The sequence below is a fragment of the Pseudorca crassidens genome, chromosome 10 (assembly GCF_039906515.1).
Source record: "Pseudorca crassidens isolate mPseCra1 chromosome 10, mPseCra1.hap1, whole genome shotgun sequence".
In the NCBI taxonomy this organism is placed as follows: Eukaryota; Metazoa; Chordata; class Mammalia; order Artiodactyla; family Delphinidae; genus Pseudorca; species Pseudorca crassidens.
Genome location: NC_090305.1, coordinates 65475913 through 65497784, shown reverse-complemented (window position 1 = coordinate 65497784; position 21872 = coordinate 65475913). Strand labels below are relative to the sequence as shown.

Genomic DNA, 21872 nt, shown 5'->3' with positions numbered 1-21872 from the left:
CCCGTGAACAGCAACTGAGACCCCCCCCCCGCAAAAAAAAAAAGAACTATATGAACAGTAAGAACAATATGAAAAAGACAAACAACCCATGAGGAACTTGGCAAATAATGTGAGCAAGCCAATCAGAGAAGAGGAAACTTAAATAGATAAAAAATAGCTTCACTAGGACAGAACTCAGGAAAATGTAAATTGAAAACACAATTAGATGCCATTTCCCATATATCAAATTAGCAAAGATTTAAAAGCCTAACATTAGCAAGTATTGTCAGGGATGTAGGGCTATATGAAATGCCATTTATTTCTGGTAGGAATATAAATTGGCACCAACATTTTGGAAAGCAATTTGGCAAGACATATTTATGCTGAGGAGCGTACACTCTATGACCCAGCAATGCCACTTCTCCCACAGGCTAACAGTTAGGTGCAAGGATGTTCATTGGAACAAAAATCTAAAACAACCTAAAACTCTATCAATGTGAAAATAGATAATTAAATATTGTCATAATTATACAGCACTTAATGGATGAACTATAAGCACTTATAATGGATGAACTATAAACTATTGTGTATTTTGAACTGACTCAAAATACACAATATTACACACAAGTGTGTATGTATCCATAAACAATACATAGAATAAAAGCATGAAAACAAGAAGGCAAAGGATAGACACTAGCTTTTTTTTTAACTGAAGGACTGGAATCTGATTGTGGAGAGGCACAACTGTATCTGCAACATAGAAGAAAAAAAGCTGAGATTAACAAGATTAAATGGTAATATCTATTATATCAGGATGGCGGGTCTGAGTATTTAGAATAATGTTCTCTGTATTCCTGTGTTGGAAATGTTTATAATTTTTTAAAGTATCATATTTAAACTAAAGAGGATAGAGCCTACCTAGGGAAAGTGGATAGAGAAAAAAAAGAGAAGGCAGTCTAGAACAGAATCTGAGGTAGGGTAGACAAATCCCTCGAAAAACACAAATTAAAACTGACACAGAAAAAAAAAAATCAGAAGATCTGAATAGCCTTATATCCATTAAAGAAATAGAACTGTAATTTAAAAACTTCCCACAAAGAAAGCTCTAGGTCAAGATACCATCACTGGTGAATGCTATTGAACAATAAAGAAAGAAATAACACTAATAATACACAACACTTTCAGAAAGTGGGAAGAAGGGAACACTTCCTAGCTTGTTTTATGAGGCTAGCATAAACCTGATATTAAATACAAAGATATTACAAGAAAAGTAAATTACAGGTCAGTGTCTTTCAGGCACATAGGGATACTGACAAATGAATACAGCAATATATACATTCAAAAAAGTACATCACGACCAAATGAAATTTGTCCTAGGAACACAACGTTGGTTTAGCATTTTTAAAAAATCAATCAACATAATACATCACATTAACAGATTAAAGGAGAAAAACCATGTATTGTCTCAATAGATGCAGAAAAGGCATATGACAAAACTCAATACCCATTCATGATAAAAATTCTGAGCAAACTAGGAATACAGGAGTAACCTCATTGTACTGCACTCTGCTTTACTGTACTTCACAGATACTGTGCTTTTTACAAATTGATGGTTTGTGGCAACCCTTCGTTGAGCAAGTCTATTGGCACCAGTTTTCCAACAGCATTATTTTTTAATAAGGTATGTACATTTTTTTAAAGACATAATGCTATCGCACACAACAAACCACAATATAATGTAAACATTACTTTTATATGCACTGGGACCAAAAAATTCCTGTGACTCACTTTATTGCGATATCCACTTTATTGTAGTGGTCTGGAACAAAACCCACACAATCTCTGAGGTCTGCCTTTAAAGCAGAACTTTCCAACCTGATAAGAGTATGCAAAGATGGAGTGGAGCAGGAAAACCTTGTGGAGTAAACTGGGAGGAAGAAACCAAGTTGCAGCAAAAAAAACCTGGAGAGTGGGTCTCATGCCAAGAGCACAGTCTTTCACAGACGGGGAAATGGTCTACTGTATTACATGCCACTGAGATGAGACAGGATGACAGAGACACATCCAGGGAGGTCACTGGTGGCCTTGAAGAGAGCAGACTTGGTGCAAATGTCACTCCACTTTTTACTTCTCATCTACTGTTCTTATGTGCCTTAGAATGACTTCCATATCTCCATTCAAGAATTAAGCAAATCAGGGGGCTTCCCTGGTGGCGCAGTGGTTAAGAATCCTCCTGCCGATGCACGGGACACGGGTTCGATCCCCGGTCTGGGAAGATTCCACATGCCATGGAACAACTAAGCCCATGCACCACAACTACTGAGTCTGTGCTCTAGAGCCCGCGAACCACAACTACTGAAGCCCGCATGCCTGGAGCCTGTGCTCTGCAACAAGAGAAACCACCGCAATGAGAAGCCCGCGCACCACAACAAAGAGCAGCCCCCACTCTCCGCAACTAGAGAAAGCCCGCGTGCAACAACAAAGTCCCAGTGCAGCCAAAAATAAATAAATTAATTTTTTAAAATAATAATAAAAAAAGAATTAAGCAAATCAGGGACTTCCCAGGTGGTGCAGTGGATAAGACTCCGTGCTCCCAATACAGGGGGCCTGGGTTCAATCCCTGGTCAGGGAACTAGATCCCACATGCATGCCGCAACTAAGAGTTCACATGCCACAACTAAGGAGCCCACGTGCTGCAACTAAGGAGCTGGCGAGCCGCAACTAAGAAGCCCACCTGCCACAACTAAGGAGACCACGTGCTACAACTAAAAAGCCGGCGAGCCACAACTAAGGAGACTAGCTGCCGCAACTAAGGAGCTCACCTGCCGCAACTAAGACCCAGCACAACCAAATAAATAAATAAATCTTAAAAAAGAAAATAATTAAGCAAATCTACCAACAAATTAACAAATTATAGAAAAAGGCAAGCTTACTGAATTTTTCCTAGGCCTACTGACTGATTTTGAACCTAAGACTCCAATACTACTATATAATACAGTAGAAAGGCCGGTGTTTGGAAAAGCTGGTGCCCAAGGACTATGTACCGAATGAATTAATCAATACACATGTCAGACGTTGCTATTGCAGAGCAGATATTCCTTCCCTCCTTAGAGTAAGAATCACTGAACCTGACCTGAATCCCAATCCCTGGGACTAGTCCTGACATTGGGAGAGAAGGATTTTAAAACAACAGGAAGCTCAACAGGCTTTCACACTGTTGACCATTACAGAGATTTGCTTCTTTGTTGCCATTACCACTTAGAAATGGCTGGACAAGTTTTCACCATATTTGGCAGTTATTTTGGGGATGATCTGACTTAAATATGGGCTATGAAAATTAACAAGAAATTAAGTTCAAGAGAGCCTGGAGGATACCCGCCCCCCTCCAAGATAGCTTATCATCTTAAAGAGAGCAACTGAAACTGAGGAACAGAGGGAACCCTAGGTGCCTGCTGGTCACAATGACTAAGATACCATAAACCAAAAAACAAAGAGTGGTTTCAGGAACCAACCGAGTCACAGGATAGATAATACAAATAGCAGGTGATGATTTGCAGTCTAGTTACTTCTCAGAAGGCAACTCCATGCAGCAGGCCCCAAGCAGAAGAGAGCAGATTCATTTATTAAATGAATTAGATTTCATTTCATTTATTAAATGACTTCCCAGAGTAAGTCAGATCAGTATAAATAATAATCAGGGCTACCACTTATTAAGGGACTATTATGTGCCAGACACATGTACTATCTCATTTAACCCACACAATGACCCAGGAGGGAAAAATAATTATTATTATATTATTATCCCTATTTTAAAGACAAGGAGAGTGGGATTCACAGACATTAAATGACTTGTGCAGGGTCACTCAGTGAGAAAGTGGTACAATGGGGTTCAAACCTGGGTTGCCCAGTCCCTGGGTCCAGCCTGACCTTGGGCTTCAGTTACTGTAAGGGACTCCATTTTGTCTTTTGGGCCTAAGCTGCCTACAAGGGTCCCAGTATCTCTGGGCCTGGGGTTCTGCCTTGAGCCTTCTCTGTAACGTCTCACCCACCCAAGGGAATTAGCGTCCCACTTACATCCCCTCAACCACTTATCCGCTAATGTACCATAAATGTACAGTTTTGCTGTAAAAGTTTAATCTTCAGCAACTGGCCTGTACTCACTAATTTTCCAAAATAAGTTGGCCTAAGTAAAAAAAAAAAAAAAAAAAAAAGATAAATCTAGTTGAAGAAACACAGATATTATACTTCATGACAAGAGTCAATTTATTCTGCACCACCTCTTTCTAATAAACATTGCAGAAGTGATGGAAAGCAGTATCTGGGAAAAATAATACCTCGCATAGCCCAGGGAGACATCCCTTGTAGAAGGCAAATCTCTGAATCTGACAGTAAAAGTCATTAACTCTTCAAGTGACAAAGAGACATTATACCCTGACTTCCTTTTTAGGAATACTTCTTGCTGCCAATGTCAGTTCAGCACAAATTTTCAAACCAATTGTGACAATGGATTCACGTACCTTTCTAAAAGAAAAGCTTGATAAAGGACTGGGAGGGGGCAGATACCCTTTATATAGACCCTGAGAGGTTAATAATAGCAACAGCCAGTGGCAGTGCCAGTAAATGTTTAACAATCAACTCTCTGGCAGAAAAAGCCCTGATTTGTAGGCTTTGCTGATTTCCATGATGTAAATACTCCCACCATGGTGGATTTCAAGCTACTAAGGTGACAAATAATTAACATGAAGTTGGGCAGACATGCCCACAGCTCTCAGCAGCTGGTACAAGCAGGCTCCAGCCCTCCACTGGCAATGCTAATATTTACTAGTTACGTACTTATGTGCCAGCTATGTGCTAAGTGCTTCACAGTCATCCTCTTTCAATCCCTGTAACAGTTCAATGGGCAGGTACTATTTTATCCCCATTTTACAGATGAGAGAAAACTAGGTATTAGAGACGTTAATTTAGTAATTAGTCAAAAGTCGAATAGCTACTAAGTGTTAAGGGCTAGCATTCAAATGCTGGCCATCTGGTTCAATGGTCCATGCTCTCAGCCCCTCTTTAATCCTGCCTCTCTCTGTAAGGTATTAAAGAAGCTGCTATGATCATTGCCACCTCATCTTACAGATGACGTGTTGGTAAAGAGTACAGCGCAGGCTCTGGGGTAATTGGCAGTGGGGTGAAGGCGTCTACCAACATCAGACATGCAAGGTTTCTTCTCCTCCTCTCCCAGGAAATTTCACCTTGTCCTTCAAGGACAGATGCTCCCTCTTTAGCGGAGCCTTCCCAAACTCCCGCAGAGCTGTTACTCCCCACATATTTTTTTGTTAGGAAAATTTTACTTTTTCCATTATAAAATAAATACATGCTCATTAGAGAATACAGAAAATATCAAATACAAGGAGAAAAATCTCTTGTGGTCCCACTTCCTACTCACAGCATTTGTTCCTCATTTCTACTATTGGATTCATTCCCCTGTTCAATGTTTGTCTATTTATGGGTGTCAGCCCCACTGGACTGTGAACTCCTCCTGAGGAGATATCATGTGGTACCCACATTTGTATCCTCCTTCCACTGCATCCACACCCCACCTCCCTCCCTAGCACAACATCCAACACACGGCTGCCCCCCAATTAACCTGGATGCTTTATTATGTCCTCCAATTCATGAGAGGAAACCCTGAGCTTTTCACGTTTATCTTCAAAGCTGTCCTAATCTTAACTAAGATTGGTTTTCTTCCTTTGTCCTACATTCTTATTGTCCTGAGTCAGGCAGGAAAGTGCTATTCCAGCAGGCATCTTGCCTTACCTGCATCCCTCTCATCTTCTGGAAGCGTGCAATGGTGTCGCTGATGGTGTACACACGCACGTGGCCCATGTGCAGCTTGCCGGAAGGATAAGGGAACATGGAAAGCACGTAAAACTTGGGCTTTGATTTCTAGGAGAGAATGACAAAAAAATGACAATGAGTATTTATTAAGCATTCACGGGGAAACCCGCATGCACATAATATTTTGGCATTTTACTCAAGGTAATAATTTAACATTTTTAAAAGTTTTCTTTTAAAAAAACCGTTCCCATAAGGTAAACTGACAAAAATGCCTAATACCAAACTTCAAAGCCCTGGCTTAACCTAAAGAATGTCCAAAATAATGCCAAACAACCTCAAAGTCCTATTACCCATATGTATTTTTAAATCTGTCTTTTTCTCTTTTAAAAGCTTCTCTTTTAGGACAGCTATCTAGGTCTTAAAGAACTATATGTTTTTCCAAATGAAGCTCTGACACATATGTCCATATAATTCAAGGAAACAATAGTGAATCACAGAGATGTGACATGTCTAAAAATGGAGCCCCTCCCTAAATTCCCTGTAGCTGCATGCAGACTTGGATTGAACAGTACGAGCAGGGTCCTCAGGCACCGGTTCAGGTCCCGGGTTTTCTGCTGTATTGTGAGCTTATCTTTCAACAGAAAAAGTTGAAATGGTAAGGTAATGAGAAAATTTTAGCTATTTCCCAGGGGGTGATCTACAGGCAGCCTCAGGCCAGGGTTACATAACTCTCCAACTTCCAAAGACGCGGCTTCATCATGAGAAACACAGAAAAAAGGTAAATGCATTGGAACAGAATGAACACAGGGCAGGAGGTCCTCACTGGAACACTGACTTTTGGCACCTTAGTTCTTCCACAGTAAAATGGTGAATGCTATCACGAGTTTGTGCACATGAGGGGAAAAGGCTCCACAGGAAAGGTGGTATCATTTAATTGATTCCTTACTGGGGACGTATTGTTCAAGGGCAAGGACCATGTTTTAATCATCCCTCCCCCCAACCCCCCCTTCCCGGCTGCCCACCTCCCAGTTTAATAAATGTTGGATAAATGTTTGTCGGCCTTTGTGCTCTGAAGCCTGATAACAGGCCTCTGCAGAGCACTTATTACTGAAGGGCACTTTTCCCAGCACACTTCACCAATCCTATCCAGGTGACAGGAATGTTCCCCCTCTCCAACCTGAAATCCTCCCATGGGGGAGAAGGGGTGCCTCTGAAGAAAGGAAGAGAACAGGTAACTGCTTCTGTTTAGTCACTAAGGGTCTGGACTGTCTGATGTTATCATTACTTTTTTGCCACCTTCTATTTTTCTCTTTCTGTCCTTACTCCCTTCCGTGAGCGCTACTAGAGTTCTTTAAGCCTTTGCTTCTTCAAAATGAATGAAAACAAATGCAAGACAGAATATTCATAACCACTCTTTTGGGTATGTGTGTGGACTGGGGAGGTATTTTTTGGTAAGTATTTGCATGACTGATAATTGACAGCCAACTGTAATCAGGAGAACAGAAGAAACCAGAAATCAGATTCTTTCCAAATCTCATTCGACCCCTTGCTTTACACTTCCTTCAGCAAAGAAGTTAAACAAATCTTTAGCAGGGCCCCTAAAGGGTGGCAAAACAGACCAGAGTGGCACTTTTCTCTGTACTGCCCATCTTCTGGAAATCACCCACTGAGTGGTAAGTAAAGGTGCCTGAAGGAAGAGAAGGGAAAAGTGAATAAATAAGAAGTTTGGATAATACATAAACTTGGAAATCTGGAATACTGAAGTGACAGCTGCTGTTGATTTCTAGAAACGGATGGAAAGCCCACGTTGATCATGCACTTTAATGTGGATCCATAACTCTTAGGAAAACCTCAGGAGCATGAGAGAGGACTTGAGATTCAGGAGTTAGTGAGGACTTAGGACTTTCCTTCTTTAAGAAGGCAAGTGACAGACAATCCTCTCAGCTTGTAAACAAATCCCTCAAAGGAAGTACAAGACCTCGTTCTGATACATGGTGCAGAATCGGAAATAAGCAGACTACCCACTCGATTCAAACATTACTCATTGCAATGGATTTGGCCTACTGCCTTTCCTTTGGGAATTTTTAGGGACATGGGAAAACAGCTGTTACAGAGTTCTTTGGGACCTGAAAAAAACAATAAAATCCTTGATATAAACTACTTCTAGTTTTTCATTTTAAAGTTTTTACATTAAACCTATTTTTTATTATAATCACTTTGTTTTCATTATAGTGACATATATTTTAAAATGATGTTTATTTAACAATGTTGCCCAAAACATTTTCCACATATAGCTTCTTCATTAACATATCCATTTTGTATGTCTATCCAACAAAGATTAAATTTATAGCAAAATCAAGGGATTCATTACATACTAGCTAAGCGGAACTACAAAACTGAGTTTACAGAATATATATAGAAAAGTATTTATTGCGCTTCCCTGGTAGCACAGTGGTTAAGAATCCACCTGCCAATGCAGGGGACACAGGTTAGAGCCCTGGTCCGGGAAGATCCCACATGCCACAGAACAACTAAGCCCACGCGCCACAACTACTAAGCTTGCGCTCTAGAGCCCGTGAGCCACAACTACTGAGCCCGTGCGCCACAACTACTGAAGCCCACGCGCCTAAAGCCCACGCTCTGCAACAAGAGAAGCCACCTCGATAAGAGGCCCGCGCACCCCAACGAAGAGTAGCCCCTGCCCGAAGCAACTAGAGAAAGTCCGCACGCAGCAATGAAGACCCAACACAGCCAAAAATAAATAAATAAATAAATAAATTTTTTTAAAAAAGAAAAGCATTGCTAGCAAAACTCTTTACTATTCATGAATATTTTTATTTATTGCAGAAAAGGTATTCAGCTTATTGCCTGCCCCTGCCTTTTGCTTTTCTGTGTGAATTAAGTCATTTTCCTCTGTGACAATGAAATGAGTTCTATCTCTGGGAGTGGAAAGAAGGAATTATGGGAGTTTATACTATAATTGAGTAGGAATCTGATTGAAAGGGAAATTTTCATAATTATATAAAAGTGTAAGAATTTCAGCCTTTAAAAGAAATTAAGATTGGAAGCGATAGAAAAAGGATGGTTTTTATAAGTGGGTCCTATTATTTTTGTCAGCTTCTAACATCAGGAGAAAGATAACTTCTGCCTCTTTATAGATCATGCTCTGAAGCTGTCGCTGAGTCTAGAGGATGGAGGAGGAAGGACCACTCAATAAGAGCCTGCAGCCTGGGATCTGGTCGAGCTTTGACACTAGCTGTGAGACCTTAGGCAAATTCCTTTGTCTTTCTGGCCTCGGTTTACAATCTGTAAATCAAAGGCAAGGCAAAAGAAGGTTCCTGGTGAAAGCATGAGTTTAGAAATCAAACGTGTCTGGGTTTGAGTCCTGGGCTCTGCCACAAGTGAGTTGTGCATCTCAACAAGTTACCAAACCTCCCTCTGAGCCTGTTTTCTTACCCCCAAAATGAGGATAATATTACTCACCCCCAGGGTTGATTCAGGATTTAAATGAGATAATCAATGGAAAGATGGTGGCTGACATAGTAAAATGCTCATTAAATGGAAGTTCTTTTTATAATGATGATTATGATGATGATGGCAAAATATTCAGCATCTAGAAGCTCATTCAGGTGGATTTCAAATGTAGCTCTAATACCAGAGGGAGGTTGATTATAGATTCTTCAAAATCCACCAGCATCTAGTCATATTCTCATTCCTGACAAAGACACACCACACATTTTTATCCTCTTTCAGTTTATAAAATGGGTTCAGTCATATTTTCTCATTTGATTTTCAAAGCAATCCTGTGAGATAAACAATGCAAAGAATCTGAGGATCAAAGAGGTTAAACGATGCTGATGAGATCACACCGATTTGGGGGCAGAGCCAGTATTACTGCTCAGGCTCCCGATCCAGTGCTCTCTCCACTTTGCCGTTCCCTGATTCAAACCCTCATAGAATGCCACCAGGGGATGACCCAAAATGTCCCTCAAGCTATTTACCCAACTAGTGAAACACAGTTTATTTTGATCCATTTAAGTTTTTACACAACCATACGCTTAAGAATGCAATGTCACAAGAAGAAAAAGCTACAACTTCAAAATGTTTGGAAGTGACTAAATTTAAACCAAAAGAAAAAAAGCTAATTTTATGCTCCTCATTGAGAATTAAACTGCTCCCTAAGGTCTGCTTCCAAAATACATTTAGTTACATTAGTCTGGTCATGTTGCCACAAAGAATTTTCACTTCCTAATGAGGTAAAAGTCAAGCTTTTATTGTATAATTATGCAATATATTTAAACCTTGCTTTTTATCATTTCACGTGTTACACATTACATCTCTTTAAAGACCAGATTTTCTTTGTAACCAATGCCGAAAACCATCCTTCAGTTTAATACAAATAGCTACCCACCCACATTGTTCATAATGATCAATCTCATAGAAAGAATGAGTCTGATAAGAGTGGAGAATCAGGAAAGGCGATTCAAGCAGTGTCATCTTGTGCAGATATATATTTACTCAACTGCTTGCCTTTGGCCTAATCTCTTTAATTAAACATAAAGGGTCAGCATTATTTTACTGGTAACTATTATGAAAGGATGGTCAGAACTTAAGAGTAAAACTCTATTTTATAGTGCTGTGCTCTGATCAGATTCAATATTTCATTCAACAAATCATATCTTCCATTTGTCATTTTGACCAATATCGAGAGGTAAGGGTTAATGCATCCAAGACTGATCCCCAGCAGGTTGGTCTCCCAGAGAAGGAGCTGGCCTCCAGCAGAGAACTCCATGGAAAGTGGCTACAGCCAAGTGCTTAAGACAATTCAGGTAGAGCGCTGAGCTGGTGCAGACAGACCAAAAGCCAAGGGTCCCCTAACTTATATAGCTGCAACCATGAGGTTGGACCCCAGTCCCAGATCACATCTGGGAAGGGCTGGTACCTCCCAAGCCATGATGGCAGAAAAGGGCTGGAGGCCAGCGTCATGGGAGGAGAGAGGGAGGTACTTCTCAGAATATGCAGGAGCTTAAAAGTTCCACAGCTGAGGGGCCCAGGTGCCTCTCCTAGCGTCTCCTATCTGACGCTGCTGGATCCCTGTGTGCTGCCCCACCATGCAGTGGACCACAGAGGACCTGACATCTGCTGTGGCTCCTGTCTTGATGAGCTTCCCCAGTAAATGCTGCTCCAGAATGCCCAGTGTGGCACCATTTGCATGCACCTTGTTTGTATGTGCACCACACTGAAACTCCTCCAAGCACCAGGTTGGTCTCATCCCAGTTACCCCTCACAAGCATCCTGGGAAGCAGGTGAGCACTACTATTAACAATGCCCGTTTTAGATAAAAAAAAGTTGAAGCCCAGAGAGATTCAGAAATTTGGCTCAATGTCACATACTCAATAACTTATTTGAATTCAGGCAGTCTCACCCCAGTCCAAGCTCTTAGTCCCTCTTCTCTAACCTTTCAGCGTCTCTTAGAATACTCATGGGACTTCCTTGGTGGCGCAGTGGATAAGACTTCAAGTTCCCAGTGCAGGGGGCCCGGGTTCGATCCCTGTTCAGGGAACTAGATCCCACATACATGCAGCAACTAAGAGCTCGCATGCCACAACTAAGGAGCCTACCTGCTGCAACTAAGACCTGGTGCAACCAAAAAAATATATATATATATATATATAAAAGAATACTCACATCAGCTTCTGAAATTTTGGAGGCCTGTTCTTTTATTCGTTGATGCCACCATTTCTCCACATCCTTTCTTGTCTGCAGTGTATACTCTTTGGTCCACTTTCCCGTGGCACTGTAAATACCTCTGGAACATCCTGGAATCACTCTCCTTCCCCATTTGATGACATCTGGACCATCACGTAGCTGCCTTTTCAGAAGAGAGGCATATAAACCCAGCCTCTGCCAAGAAGGAGCCATTCTTCAAAAGGAGGGAAGGCCCTGAAAGAGAGGGCAGAAAGCACACCGTGTGAGCCGCCCGGAACCTCCCCGAGCTCATCCTTCCATTCAGCACAGCCAGCGCTCCCCGCCCGTCCACATGCTTTCCTCTTATTCTGATGACTTCTTCCCCTGAAAAGAATATTTCAGAGATGCAATTGAGCTAAACACAAACTTCTTAATTGGAAAATATTAAACGTGTTCGATGCTCCTAAACAGCAAGATACAAAAGCCCCATAGGAACAAAAGGAGACCACCACCTGGGCCAGCTCCTGCTGCAACCTCACAGCTTGCTTGCGTGGGAAGCAGCAGAGCCACCTCCGGCCCTCGCCTTTAGGCCAGCCTAGGGTCTGTACAGGAGGCTTTAATTCCCATTGTCCAGGCTTCAGAAGAGCTCTAAGCACATCTGGGCTTGGCCTTAGGCTCAAGTATCAGAAGAGATCTGAACACAGGTCTCCCAGGAAGATCGGAGACTCTGAGCTAAGATTAGCGTTCTTCATACATACTACAAGCTAAGTATACTCAGTAGGCTGAGCCAGGAAATAACCATTATTTAGAAGACTGCTTATCCATTTAGTTCTTCATTCACCTACTAAATATTTATTGAGTGTCACTAGGTCCACACACTATTCTAGGCACTGGGGATAGAGCAGTGAACAAAAACAAAGTCCCTTCTTTCATGGCACTTATATACTAGTAGAGAAAAGCAGATAAGAAACAAACAAATAAATATATAACATGTGGAACAGTGATGAGTGTTATGATTTTCTGGAATACAACCCACAGGTTGGGGCCCACTAAGACATCTAGCTGCGAATCAAAATTCAACTTTAATGTTTCATTGGTTTCCTCCAAAGGTGAATTCCAAAAATGACCTCATAGAAGTTTCATGTTTTATCACTGTGTTAAAGCCTAAGGTGACAGTTCATCAAATATTTAAGATTTATGACTAAATAGCCTAAACTTTCTGCCTTCCTGCATAACAGCATTAGCTATAGTGCAGAAACAGACAAAAACAGACCTTTCAAAACCAGAGAGAAATTAAGGAAGAAACTGGCACTCTGAGCTGGCATTAATTCTTTTTTGTTTTGTTTTGATTTGATTTGAATTTTATTTTATTTATTATTATTTTTTATACCGCAGGTTCTTATTAGTTATCTATTTTATACATATTAGTGTATATATGTCAATCCCAATCTCCCAGTTCATCACCTCCCCCCACCCCCCGCTTTCCCCCCTTGGTGTCCATACATTTGTTCTCTACATCTGTGTCTCTATTTCTAAGCTGGCATTAATTCTTGATCCTCTCAAAATTTTTGTTTCGATGCTGGTTAGCCATTGTGAAAAAAGAAATACCAAAGAGTGCAGACAGATCACCAATATGAGCAATATGAAGGAAGGAATCTTAATTTCACTTAAAATTCTAATCCTGTCTCTATAACTTTCTTATACTATGCACCAAATTATAAAAAACGTATAACAACATTCCCTGTCTACATAACAATAAGCTTTCTAAAAATGTTTACATAATACCTGGCTCACTAATAACCTTTCCTGTACATAAACCAATGGTATAGACTAGAGAATTCTGAAATGGATCTGGGTATTTTAAAGAACTTAAAGTTCATAAAGCAAAAAGCACAAATAGATTAGAAAGTGATAGACTATTCAATGAATGGGGGACCGATTCAAATTAGAGCCCCACCTCAAACCAAAAAGCAGAGTAAATCCCACATAGATTAAAGAATTTTTAAAAATACCATAAAACAAGAAAAAATATAGATGAGTATGTACTAATTTTGTAAAAGGTGCAGGATGTTCTGTCCTAAGCATAAAAGCAATGGAAGATTTCATAAAGGAAAATATTAATAAAACTCTCTAAAAAATGTAAAATACCTGCATATCAAAACCACCACGAACAAAATTAGAAAGCAAACAACAAGCTGAGAGAAAACTGCCAAAACTACAACAAAAGATTACCCTTCTCTATAAAGCGTTCACATATGAGAAGAGAAAGAGTAACAACCTAATTTTAAAAATTGGAGACGGAGAAAAGAGGAAATACAAATTGGCTAACAAATACCTGAAAAAGAATGACTTTACAACTAATCAAAGAAATGCAAATTAAAACAACAAGGAAATATTTTGCTAATCAGATTCGTAAAAACCTGTTATAAAAAGAAATGTGCACTTTTATACACTCCTGGTGAAATGCAAACTGATTCCAACTCCCTGGGGAGCAATCTGGTAATATATGTGTCAAGACCCTTTAAGAAAAGTCCACACCCTTTATGTTAGGGGAACTCAGCCATAAGTGCACTCAGGGCTATGATTTACTGCAGCCCTGGAGCTCAGTCCAGTTCCCTTTCTTTACATCCCAGGCCCTGCTCTGGGACACTCCACCACCAAAGCCCTGATGGACATTGCCTCTTCCTGATAAGGAGCAGCCATTTTATTAGAGGACCATGCCCCTACCATGAATGTGAAAGGTGTGATTCATATCTCGTGCTATGATCAACTTGGCCCTTTTCTTCCTTAGCTCTGTCACATCCAGTTCCTTGCCTAGATGTTTGGAATCTTGTCTCATCTTCCACATCCTTCCAAAGTATCAATCCCCATTACTCCACTCCTCTTTAAGAGTCAGCCCTGATCTCAACCTCACTTAGGGCTTAAGGTTAAGTTTTTTGAGAATGGTGGGGGTAGCGGCCTGTGACCATAGAGGGAGGGGCCTGAGAACTGGACCCAAAATGACAATCATATACGGACAGAGAAACCTAGCAGAGTAGGAAAAAACGGGCAAAGAAACAGAACACAGAGAAGCACACGAGGGCATTAGTGTGCGCCCAAAAGAAAGTGTCCGAGAACGTACCTGGGAAATTAATCTTAAAGGAGCTATGTGCAAAAACAACAACAAAAAACCCCAACTAATTCTCTGTGACCTTAGGAAAATTACTTCCTGCCTAGAAAATCAGCTTCTCCTTAAGATAAAGGGGTAAATCCAGATGCTCTCTGATGACCTTAGAGCCCTAACATGCTGTGACAATGATCTGTGGGTCACAGAGAGGATGTGGGCCAATGGATGTCCTTCGAGTCTAAAGCCTCAGCCCCGGGAGCAAAGATCCAGGGACCAGCCGGGGTAGTGGAGCGGTGGAGAGAGGGAATTGAGTACAAAACTATACGTACATATGCGTTTTTCTGGGAAAGGGTCCAGAGCTGTCAACAGAGTCAGTGGCTCAAAGAATCTGAAGATCTGAATCTCAGAAACTTTTCCAGCTGGGAAACTGCACAGCTCCGAGACCACCAAACCCAGCCCGCACTTTCCCTTCGGCTCCCGGCAAGTCGAAATCTACCAATCCGGGTAAAGGGGAGATCAGGCCTCGTATCTTGCCCCTATGAGCCCGGGTCAGGGGTTTACCTGCTCACAGGCTCTGGCCTGCGGCTCCTTACGCCTCGGTTCCCACCTTAGGCGAACACGGCCCGGCCAGTCACCACGGGCGCCGCCATGTTGGCAGAACAACAACTTTATCGATGGCGGCCACTGCAGACACAGACAGGCGGGGGCGGAGCCGAAAGAGTAAGAGCGCGGCCTGGTCCTGACTCCCGGCATTCCTTGAGGCCGGGGCCGCTGGGCGGCTGTCGCGGGTTCCGCTCTTCGGTCACTGGCACCGCCCCCTGGCCCCAAGCCCCGCCCTTGGGCCCAGACCTCCACCCTGCGTCTAGCGGCTGCAAAACTCTGGATATCCAAGGATAAAATTCTTCACAATTGTAGCAGGCGTGTGAAATTCATCAGTTTAGTGTCCCTAGGCGGCACGTGGTGTAAAGACCACTGGAGGAATCCCGAGGCCACGGTTCGAAGTACATCGTAGTTACAGCCTCCTCCTCCTCTCTCAACCTCTTGATCCTTAATGGACCACATGATGGTTAAGCCATCTTCCACCATATCCGTGGTCTAGCTGTGGGAGGGGAATTACCTGGCCAAAGTTGGAGGTAAAGTGTGCTTTCCTCACCTGATACTTGGGCTGGGAGTCAGGAAAACATGATGCCTGACCACCCACTTTCCTATTAGAGTTTATGTATTCCACCCTGTAACCTCCCCATCCCTGGCAAGTCTTTCTTGCTATAAATAAATAAATGAATGAATCAATGAATGAATTGCAAAGGAACAGTGGTGTTAAAGTATAATTTTCAAAAACGTAAAACCTGTTTAAAGGAGATTTAGAAGAACACATATGTATGGGCAATCAGGAATACTGAAAGAAATTTGCTACTTGTGCAAAACTGGTTGATATCATGTAGGACTAGAAAAAGTAATGTTTGAGCGCTATCTTTTTCTACAGGGCTGAAATCACTTGTGCCTCTATCAAAGTTCATCCCATTATTCTGTATTCTACATCTATAGTCTATATCTTAGCTTTTGCAGAGCTGGACAATAGAAGACAAGCAAATGTGCATACCCCACAGCACCAGATAACCCCCAGACCAGTACTCCACCCACACACTAATCTCTCACCAATTTCCAAGTCTTTAACAAAGTTTCCTGACAGTTCGAAATCCAAATACTTTGTTATTCAGTGTACACTTCAGACCAGCATCAGCCTCACTTGGCAATTTGCTAGAAATATAGAATCTCAGGCCCCACCCCAGTCCTGCTGAATTGGACTCTGCATTTTAAGAAACCTCTAGGGAATTCTTAGGCACACTGAAGTTTGAGACTCACTGTCTTAGAATGTGAGAGTTAGAAAGGATCTTGAGAATAGTCCAGCCGGCTCATTTTACAGATGAATAAACTGAGGCCCAATAGAGCTGTCTAGCTCAAGATCACAGCAAATTAGTACAGTCATCCCAAGGTATCCCAGGGGGATACCAGGATCCCAGATCCTGTCCTGGGTCCAGGACCCCTCGAGGATATCAAAATCCAAGGATGTTCAAGTCCCTTCTTAAAATGGTGTAATATTTGCATATAACCTATGCATATCCTCTTGTACACTTTAAACCATCTCTAGGTTATAATACCTATTACAATGTAAATGCTATGTAAATAGTTGCCAGTGTACAGGAAATTCAAGTTTTGCTTTTTGGAACTTTCTAGAATTTGGGGGGGAAATATTTCCCATCTGTGGTTGATTGAATCCACTGATGTAGAACCCGCGGATACAGAGGGCTGACTGTAAAAGATTTGGTATTCAAAACTGGGTCTCTAACCTGCTAAAATAGTGCCCTTCCCAAAGTGCAGAATGAAAGATCATTAGTTGAGACAACTTCCAGGCCAATTCTCTCATTTCGAAGATGAGGACACTGAGGCCCAGAGATTGGCTACAGCTTGCCTGAGGTCACACAGCTAGTTGATGGCAGAGTCAGGATTCCCATCCAGGTCTCCTGATCTCTCCACCCCTGAAACCAGATGCTTAATTTAAATTGACACCATGGAAGCACTGACTCTCATACCAACATACCACACAAGGTAATTCAATCTTCAAGGACTTCATGCTGTATGCACATATAACTAGGGTGCCCTTTCTCTAATTTACCCAAAACACTAAATTCTAAGTAGCCTCTACCCTTATTTTGATTCAAAATACCTCTTTCCTCTTATGAATTAAAGTTAACATTGACATTTCTAGGAGATTATTTCAAATAGAATTTTTCTAAAAGTTCACTTGCTTTACTGGAAAGTTGCTATTTTTACATCAAAGAAGACATAACATGAAAGTAAATTTCTTTCACTCTTAAAGAGCTTGCTACAGAGATACATTATTAAATGAAAGAGACAAGTTGCTGGGCTGTGTAAAATGTTACCCATTTTTGATTTTTTAAAAAGGAAAGGAAATAAATGAAATACATGTGTTAGTATATGCATGAAAAGAAATCTAGAAAAATATGTCTCATACTATTTATTTCCTGTGATGATCTCTAGGGACAGTGGGGTTCTATGGGGCTTTCTTTCTCTTCATGATAGTTTTCTATGTTACTTTTGCTTTTTCTATTAGCTTGTGTGGTAGGCTGAATAATGGTCCCCAAAGATACCTAGGTCCTAATCCCTGGAACCTGTGAATATTATTTTATATGGCAAAAGATACTTTGCAACATGATTAAATTAAAAATCTTGAGATGAGATTATCCTGGGTTATCCTGGTAGGTCCTAAATGCAATGACAGAGAGAGGCAGAGGGAAATTTGAGACAGAAGAAGAGGCAATGTGACCACTGGACAAGATGCTGTGCTGATGGTTTAGAAGATGAAGGAAGGACAATGTGCAAAGGAAAGCAAGGAATGCAGCTCTAGAAGATGAAAAAGACAAGAATATAGATTTCCCCATATGATCCAGCAATTCCATTTCTGGGTAGATACCCAAAAAAACTGAAAACAGGATCTTAAAGAGATACTTGCACGCCCATGTCATAGAGGCATTGTTCACAATAATCAAAAGGTGGAAACAACCCAAGTGTCCATCAAGGGATGACTGGATAAACAAAACATGGTACATAAATACAGTGGAATATTATTCAGCCTTAAAAGGAGAGAAATTCTGACACATGCTACAACATGGACAAACCTTGAAGACATGCTAAGTGAAACAGTCACAAAAGGACAAGTATTACATGATTCCTCTTGTATGAGGTACCTAGAGTAGCCAAAGTCATAGAGACAGAAAGTAGAATTGTGGTTGCTCAGGGGCTAGGAGGAGGGGGGATGGGGAGTCATTGTTTAACATGTACAAAGTTTCAGTCTGGGAAGATGAAAAGGTCCAGAGATGAATGATGGTGAATGCACAGCCATGTGGATGTATGTAATGCCACTGAACTGTACATTTAAAAATGGTTGAGATGGTAATTTTAAAATTTATTTATTTATTTATTTTTGGCTGTGTTGGGTTTTCGTTGCTGTGCACAGGCTTTCTCTAGTTGTGGCGAGTGGGGGCTACTCTTGGTTGCGGTGCATGGGCTTCTCCTTGTGCTGGCTTCTCTTGTTGTGGAGCGCGGGCTCTAAGCATGCGGGCTTCAGTAGTTGTGGCACATGGGCTCAGTAGTTGTGGCTCGCAGGCTCTAGAGCACAGGCTCAGTTGTTGTGGTGCACGGGATTAGCTGCTCCGCGGCATGTGGGATCTTCCCGGACCAGGGATCGAACCCGTGTCCCCTGCATTGGCAGGCAGATTCTTATCCATTGCGCCACCAGGGAAGTCCCAAGATGGTAAATTTTATGATTATTTTACCACAATTTAAAAAAAGGAAAGAAAACAGATCCTTTCCTAGAACCTCCCAGAAGGGAGTGGACTTCTATTGACACCTTGATTTTGGCCCAGTAAAACTGATTTTGGATTTCTGACATCCAGAACTATAAGGAAATAAGTGTGTATTGTTTTAAGCCACCGAGTGTGTGGTAATTTGTATACTATTCAGCTTCTATGACTTTGTATACAGAAAAGATTAAGAAGACTTTTTATTAAATAGAGTGATGCCCATCACCATTTGTTTGATTTCATCTTTACAGGGCATTGTATGTTATTAACATTCTAATTCTTCAGAAAGGTTCTTTACATGGCACCGTCTCGTCAAAGGAGCCTAGCTCTCCAGAGTCTCACCCAAACATTATTTGTCTCCTTTGGCCAGGACTCAACTTGAAGAACAGGTCAGGGTCAAACATGCCAGATACCACAGATAATCCTTAAAGAGAAGGAGAGCCTTCTTTCACACTTGAGTAAGCACTGCGAATAGCCGTGATAGTGGACATCCTTGTCTTACTCCCTCGGTCCCTCACTTGGATTGGGGTTGCTTCTAATGCTCTACCTTAACGTATGATGCTTGCTTTAAGTTTTTGGTAAATACTCTTTGTGGTATCCCACCTCCAAGATACCACCAGTACCACTGATAACCCCACCTCCTGGTCTTCACACCCATGTGTATCCCCTCCCATGTTACACTGGGTTGGGTTAGTGTGACCAATAGAATACAGCAGAAATAACTCTATGTACCTAAACTTTCCACATTAGGTTGTAAAAGGCACTGCAGTTCCCATCTTGGTGTGTGTGTTTGTTGCATCACTCACTCAGGTGATGGGGTGTGAGGGAGTATGTCATGAGCAAGGCTATAAAGAGAGCTAGGGACTTACGTGGTGGTCCAGTGGTTAAGACTCCATGCTTCCACTGTAGGGGGCATGGGTTCGATCCCTGGTCGGGGAACTAAGATCCAGCATGCTGTGTGGAGTGGCACGGCCAAAATAAAAACAGAGAGCTACATGGTGAGGAACTACATGGTGAGGAACTGAGGTCATCTGCCAGCAGCCAGGTCAGTGGGCTTGGAAACAGTTCCTCCAGTCCGGTCAGCTCTTCTAAGACTGCAGCCCCAGGCAACAACTTCACTGAAACAGCACAAGAGACCCTGAGGAGGAACCCCAGCTAAGTCATTCTCAGAAGCTGCATGAGATAGAACATGTTTGTGGTTTTAAGCTGCTACGCTTTGGGATAATTTTTCTCAGCAACAGATAACTAATGCACTCTTTATCACCTCAGGAGAGTTTCCTTTAATACCCGGTCTAGGATCCAGTCCAGGGTATACCCTGCATTGAGGTACAATTCTTCTTTGTCTCCTCCAATCTGGGACAGCTCCTCCATCTTTATTTGCATGACCTTGACACTTCTGAAGAGTTCCAGTCAGGTATTTTGTAGAATGTCCCTCCTGATTTAATTCACGATTTGTATATGGGGCAGACATGCCACAGAAGTGAAGGCTGAGCCCTTCTTGGTGCATTTTTTAAAAGGAATAGGAAATGCATGAACATGTTTGTAAGGCGGTGGAGATGGTAAAGTCAAAGGAGGAATCAGTGTCGGACATGGAAGGAATGACTGAAAGAGGGAAGCCTGAAAAAGTGAGAGGGGGCAGGATGCCCAGCTCCCAGAGGTGGACTTTCACATTTTACTCTCTGTATTAAAACACTGAAGTTTTTAACAACAGACATGTATTACTTTTGTGATTAAAAAATGAAAAAGACTTGTTTTTTTAAACTCTAGGCTCAATCTTGTTTCAGAAATTATACTACCTTTTCCCCCCACATTGTAAGAGGCTTCTATAGCGTGGAGACTTGAAAATTTTACTTGCCTTCCAACGTATTTACTCATGTTTACTCCTTTAAGAGCCGGCATTCGATCTTTAGCCTGAACTACTGCATACCTCCCATCCCTGTGTCTCCCCCTCCAGCTTCCCGGCATCCTTCTCTGCGTGCTTCTTCTGCCTTGGTTTTCACTATAAGAGCATAAGAGCCAGGCCCTGCATCAGGAAATGGGTGGACAAGGATGAAGAAAACACGCTTCTCTGACCTCAGGGAGACTCTCATCTTCAAATTGCTTCTCTAGTTCTCTCTGCCTGGGTGCCCCTGCCTTTCCTCCCACCTGTGTGCCTTTCATATTATGGTGTCTGATCCTCCAAGTTTCTCTTCTTCTTCTTCTTCTCCTTATCCTTCTTCATCCTCCTCCTCCTCTCCCTGCTGCTTCCTCTTCTCCCCCCCCCAACCCTTCCCTCTCTCACTGTTTTTTCTCTTCCCAACCACCTTATCAGTTGGTCTCTTTCTGGTCCCTCCCACGCCACCTCCTCACCCCCTTCCCACCTCGTCTTGCCCCACCTACTCTGTTGGACCCTACCAAGGTTTAGGCATTCCGGATTCATTCAAGTACTATTTTAAAAATTGTAATGACCAATTTCCTGAGTTCTTTGCAGACTCCCTTAACAGCTTTGAGTTTTATTTGAATCACTGAAACTTTACTTCTCTACCCTTTGTTCATTTTCCTTACCTCTTGCACCTTGCTCTGCACTCTCTTTGATTAATACAAAAGCCTGCGTGTCAGGAATTTCCAGGAATAGGAGTCTCCATTTCTTCATTCATTTCTTCCCTTAGTGTAAAAACAAGCTTTTCCCCTGCTTACCTCACTAGGTAAAGCAAACTCACTAGAAATGACCTCGAGGTACAAGAGTAATAAATAATTCCAACTTGACATTTATTTCCATGCTTTTGCGACCTTTCAAAAAAATAAGTCCTGAGGCAGCCATGTAAATTCTTATCTGAGCTGTCACATTTCAGACATTGATTCAGATCTTCTGGGAACAACTTGAAGTCTTCCATTATGAAGGCCAACCCCAA

At 41.8% G+C, this 21872-nt stretch overlaps 1 protein-coding gene across 13 annotated transcripts in view; it reads right to left on the bottom strand.

Annotated features, from left to right (window-relative positions):
* The window catches only part of LARS2 (leucyl-tRNA synthetase 2, mitochondrial), a 282370-nt gene that overhangs the window by 158934 nt on the left and 101564 nt on the right, over window positions 1–21872 (bottom strand). For 10 of the 13 annotated variants that reach the window (XR_010946973.1, XR_010946974.1, XM_067754091.1 and 7 more), the window contains 2 exons: window positions 11494–11748; window positions 5785–5913 (listed from right to left, as the gene is read on the bottom strand). Coding sequence is in view for 11 of the 13 variants with exons in the window: in XM_067754091.1 (XP_067610192.1) it covers window positions 5785–5913; window positions 11494–11727 (363 nt within the window). In the remaining 2 variants the exon portion in view is untranslated. Of the gene's footprint in view, window positions 1–5784; window positions 5914–11493; window positions 11749–14928; window positions 15083–15160; window positions 15316–21872 lie in introns of those variants that run through there. The other 3 variants (XM_067754085.1, XM_067754089.1, XM_067754093.1) reach the window with 3 other exon arrangements.